Source organism: Pinus tabuliformis, chromosome 3_2, assembly GCF_031772625.1.
Source record: "Pinus tabuliformis cultivar Carrire ecotype Pingquan chromosome 3_2, CPIR1, whole genome shotgun sequence".
Classification (NCBI taxonomy): domain Eukaryota; kingdom Viridiplantae; phylum Streptophyta; class Pinopsida; order Pinales; family Pinaceae; genus Pinus; species Pinus tabuliformis.
In genome coordinates this window covers 892711377-892715492 of record NC_142302.1, presented here as the reverse complement: position 1 = coordinate 892715492, position 4116 = coordinate 892711377, and the positions used below count along the sequence as shown (strand labels likewise).

At 41.5% G+C, this 4116-nt stretch overlaps 1 protein-coding gene across 1 annotated transcript; it reads right to left on the bottom strand.

Annotated features, from left to right (window-relative positions):
- Positions 1 to 278: 278 nt before the first annotated feature.
- LOC149183501 (uncharacterized) lies at positions 279 to 3351 on the bottom strand. Its single transcript, XM_089414959.1, has 6 exons — positions 2924 to 3351; positions 2387 to 2683; positions 1979 to 2102; positions 826 to 1290; positions 589 to 726; positions 279 to 509 (listed from the first exon to the last, which is right to left on the bottom strand). Exons 1-6 carry the CDS (start codon positions 3349 to 3351, stop codon positions 279 to 281), a joined length of 1683 nt encoding a protein of 560 aa, XP_089271085.1.
- Between the last annotated feature and the right edge of the window lie 765 nt (positions 3352 to 4116).

The window sequence follows — 4116 nt, the reverse complement described above, 5'->3', positions numbered from 1 at the left end:
CCCTTTTTTTGTGCGTGTGTTTTTCCTCCTCTGCCTGTCCTCATAGCGGAGAACCCCTTCCCCCGCCTCTTTCCTCCGGAAAAAACTTTTTCCTTTAGGAAAGCAGTTAAGGTATTTTTTTTGGAGTACACACAGCAACCACCTTCCTGGTAGTTGCTAGTTTTTCAAGAAAACTTATTTTTTAAATAAACACAGGGAATATTATTAAATCCAAACTGATAGTAACAATCAATTCAGTTTACCATTTACTGCAGTAAAATAAAATATTTACATTTAACCTAGGGCATCACATCTTCCCCCCTGAAAGTAGACATCGTCCCGATGTCTTTTGGTCGTGAACAGCCCTCAATAAGCCTTTTCATCTGTTCCTCGTCTTCCCAAGTGGCCTCGTCAGGTCCAAAGTGCTTCGGCTGCACTTTAACTTGGGTAATAGCTCGCTTCCACAGCGTTACTTCTCTTTGGTCGAGGATGTTCAACGGTTCGACCAAGACCTCTCCTTCCGGTTCAACCTGCAGCAGGCAACATCCCAAGTCAGTTTTCTTTTAAACAAGAAATATTAGGATCAGTTAATGAGTGACCACTTCTTACCTGAATATCCTGCCATTTGATTATATGTTTGGTGTCATAAACATATTTCTTTAACAAGGAAACATGAAAAACGTTGTGGACCCGTATGTGGCTAGGCAGGGCGAGCTCGTAAGCAACCGGCCCAACTCTTTCTAAGACCTGAAAGGGTCCACAAAATCAGGGTGCTAACTTGGCACACCCACTCCACTGTAATGTGCTTCTCTTTGCCCGAATTCTCACATATACATGGTCACTGACTTGATATTCCTTAAACTTCCTCTTTCGGTCTGCAAAACTTTTCTGTCTATCTTGGGCTGCCTTTAAATTAACTCTCACTTCCTTAACCATTTCCTCCATTTCCTTAAGCATGTCGGGTCCCAGCATTAATCGGTCTTCTAGCCCACCCCAGCTTGCAGGTGTATGACATTTCCGCCCATACAATACCTCAAATGGGCTCATTTGTAAGGATGTATGGTAGCTATTATTATATGCGAATTCAACTAGGTGCAGATAGTCCTCCCACTTAGTTGGTTGTCGCATAACATAGGCTCGTAACATGTCTTCTACCACTTGGTTCACTCGTTCAGTTTGCCCGTCAGTTTGAGGGTGATAAGCTGTGCTGAAATTCAGCTGAGTTCCTAATTCCCCGAACAATGTCCTCCAAAAGGCTGAAGTAAACTTCACATCCTGGTCTGAGATTATGGTTTTAGGTAACCCATGCAGCTTAAATATATTATGCATAAAGATATGAGCAATTTGTACAGCTTTATAGGTTGATTGCACAGGTATAAAATATGCCGATATACTTAGCTTGTCCACCACCACCATGATGGAGTCATTATTTTTCCTTGTTTTTGGAAAACCTGTTATGAAATCCATGGAGATGGTCTCCCATTTCCATTCTGGAATGGGTAACGGTTGCAATAATCCCGCAAGGTGTTGATGCTCTGCCTTAATCTGCTGGCATTCCAAGCAACGAGTCAGGTATTCAACTGCATCTCTTTTCATACTTGGCCAATAGTACTCCTTCCATAGGGAGGTAATCATTTTTTGATATCCTGGGTGACCGGCATAATGCCTTTTATGAAATTCATCCAGTAGTAAGTTTTTAATGTTGTTTTGATTGGGTACATACAACCTTTCTTTGTAACTCAGCAGTCCAGTATCATTTACTGAGTAACTTGACTGATTTCCTTGGCTGGTCAGCTACTATACCTACTGTTTAATTTGCTGATATACCAAATCTTGTTCTGCTGCCTATTTACTTGTTTCCTCAAAAGGGATTTTCCATTCACTACAGGAAATTTCGTATAAACATTGTAATTTCCGACTTAACACGTTTGCCACCCAATTCTCCTTTCCTTTCAAATGTTTGATCTCAAAATCAAAACTGCTGAGAAAATCCACCCACCGTGCTTGCCTGGCGTTTAAGGTGGGCTGGCTGAAATAGTTGGTTAAACTGTGGTGGTCTGTCAAGAGTAAAAATTTCCTGCCCATAAGATAATGTCGCCACATTTTTAAGGTGTGAATCACGGCTGTTAATTCCAGGTCATAGGCAGAATACTTCTGCTGATGTTCTTTCAATTTCCTAGACTCGTAGGCAATCACCTTGCCCTCCTGCATTAGCATGCCTCCTACACCTTCTTTGCTTGCATCCGTGCACACCACATATTCCTTATTGGGGTCAGCTATATTCAGAATGGGTGCAGTGGTGAGTAGATGCTTAAGCTGCTCAAAACTTTTTTGACATTCTGGGGTCCACCGAAAAGCTCTTCCTTTTTTCTACAAGGAGGTGATAGGATAGGCTACTCTAGAAAACCCTTCTACAAAACGTCGGTAATATCCTGCTAATCCCATGAAAGATCGGATGTCTGCCACATCCTTGGGTACAGGCCATTCCATGATGGTCTTTATCTTCTCCGGGTCCACTGCAATTCCTTCTTTCGTGATTATATGCCCCAAATACTGTATTTCCTCCTTAAAAAAGTCACATTTACTAAATTTGGCATATAGTTGGTGTTCCCGAAGGGTTTGCAGCACTAGCCTGAGGTGCTCCTTATGTTCCTCCATCGTGCGAGAATATATTAGTATATCATCAATGAAGATCAGTACAAATCTGTCCAAATATTGATGAAATATGTTGTTCATTAGACACATAAAGGTCGTCGGGGCATTAGTTAACCCAAAGGGTAACACCACAAATTCGTAATGCCCATACCTGGTTCTAAAGGCAATCTTAGCTATGTCTTCTTCCTTGATCTGAATTTGGTGATAACCAGATCGCAGATCGATTTTGGAAAATATTGTTGCCCCCTTAACTTGATCAAAAAGTTCGTCGATCCGAGGTAAGGGATACTTGTTCTTGATGGTTAACTTATTCAACTGACGGTAATCTATGCACATTCGAAGGGTGCCGTCTTTTTTCTTGACAAACAATACTGGTGCTCCCCACAGGGACACACTAGGACGAATGTAATTTTTGTCCAGCAGTTCCTGTAACTGCATTTTTAATTCTGTCAGTTCAGGTGTACTCATTCGATAGGGGGTGCGGGATACCGGTGCTGCCCTGGGAATCAATTCAATGGTAAAGTCTATATCCCTCTTAGGTGGCAGTCCGGGAATTTCTTCCAGAAATACGTCTGCAAATTCTTGTATTACAGGGATGTTGTCCAAAGTGGTTGTTTTATCTTTTGAATCAGCATAGCCTACTTGGATAACATAAATCTGATAACCCTTCCTAATGCACTTAGCTAATTGGGGAGTGGTTATGGGCCGGACCTGCATAGGTGGCTGAAGGGAAAGTACCCCTAGGGTCCTTTGGGCTAAGACTCTACCAGACTGAAAATCGCTTATTCAAAGAAACACACACACAGCCATCTTCTTTACTTTTAAGCAAATTCTAATGTTAAGGGTACGTACCTAAGGTCCTACGTTCGAGAAGGCCTTTAGGGTCCAAACCCTTCTTGGAGTTCCCTTCTTCTTCCTTTGACCTGTAAGACAAACAAATCAAAGAACACAACAGTACATGTACAAATACTTATGTATAGACCATCTTTATGCTATAAAGTTAGTTATAAAAATATTTTATTTTATTTTTCTAAGTTAAGACTAACCTAAGTACCCACGGGGGATTTGAACCGGTGACCTATCGCAAGGAGTGCCTTAACAGAACACCCATTCACCGTCAATCCAAAACCCCGTGGGCTAGTTATAAAAATATTTAAGTAACCACTTGCATAAGAATTCAAAACAAGAATCTCATAAGCATAAAGAAAGATTGTTTCGGGAACAAAGACGTGTTTCTTTATATATAAAGGCAAATAAAGTACATATAACGGAAAGATATCACCTGAACACCTTCAGCAGGCTCCAAGCAAAGCTTCCTCCCGGATTCGTTCCAGCCTCAAGCCTCCAACAACAGCTCCTTCCAAGTCTTACTCAACGATGATATCAAGGATGAATGATCACCAATACACATGGAAACAAGGGTTTCCTATGCAAAATGGGGGAAGTGCAGAAAGCACCAAGGACTTCAGACCTGGTCTAAGG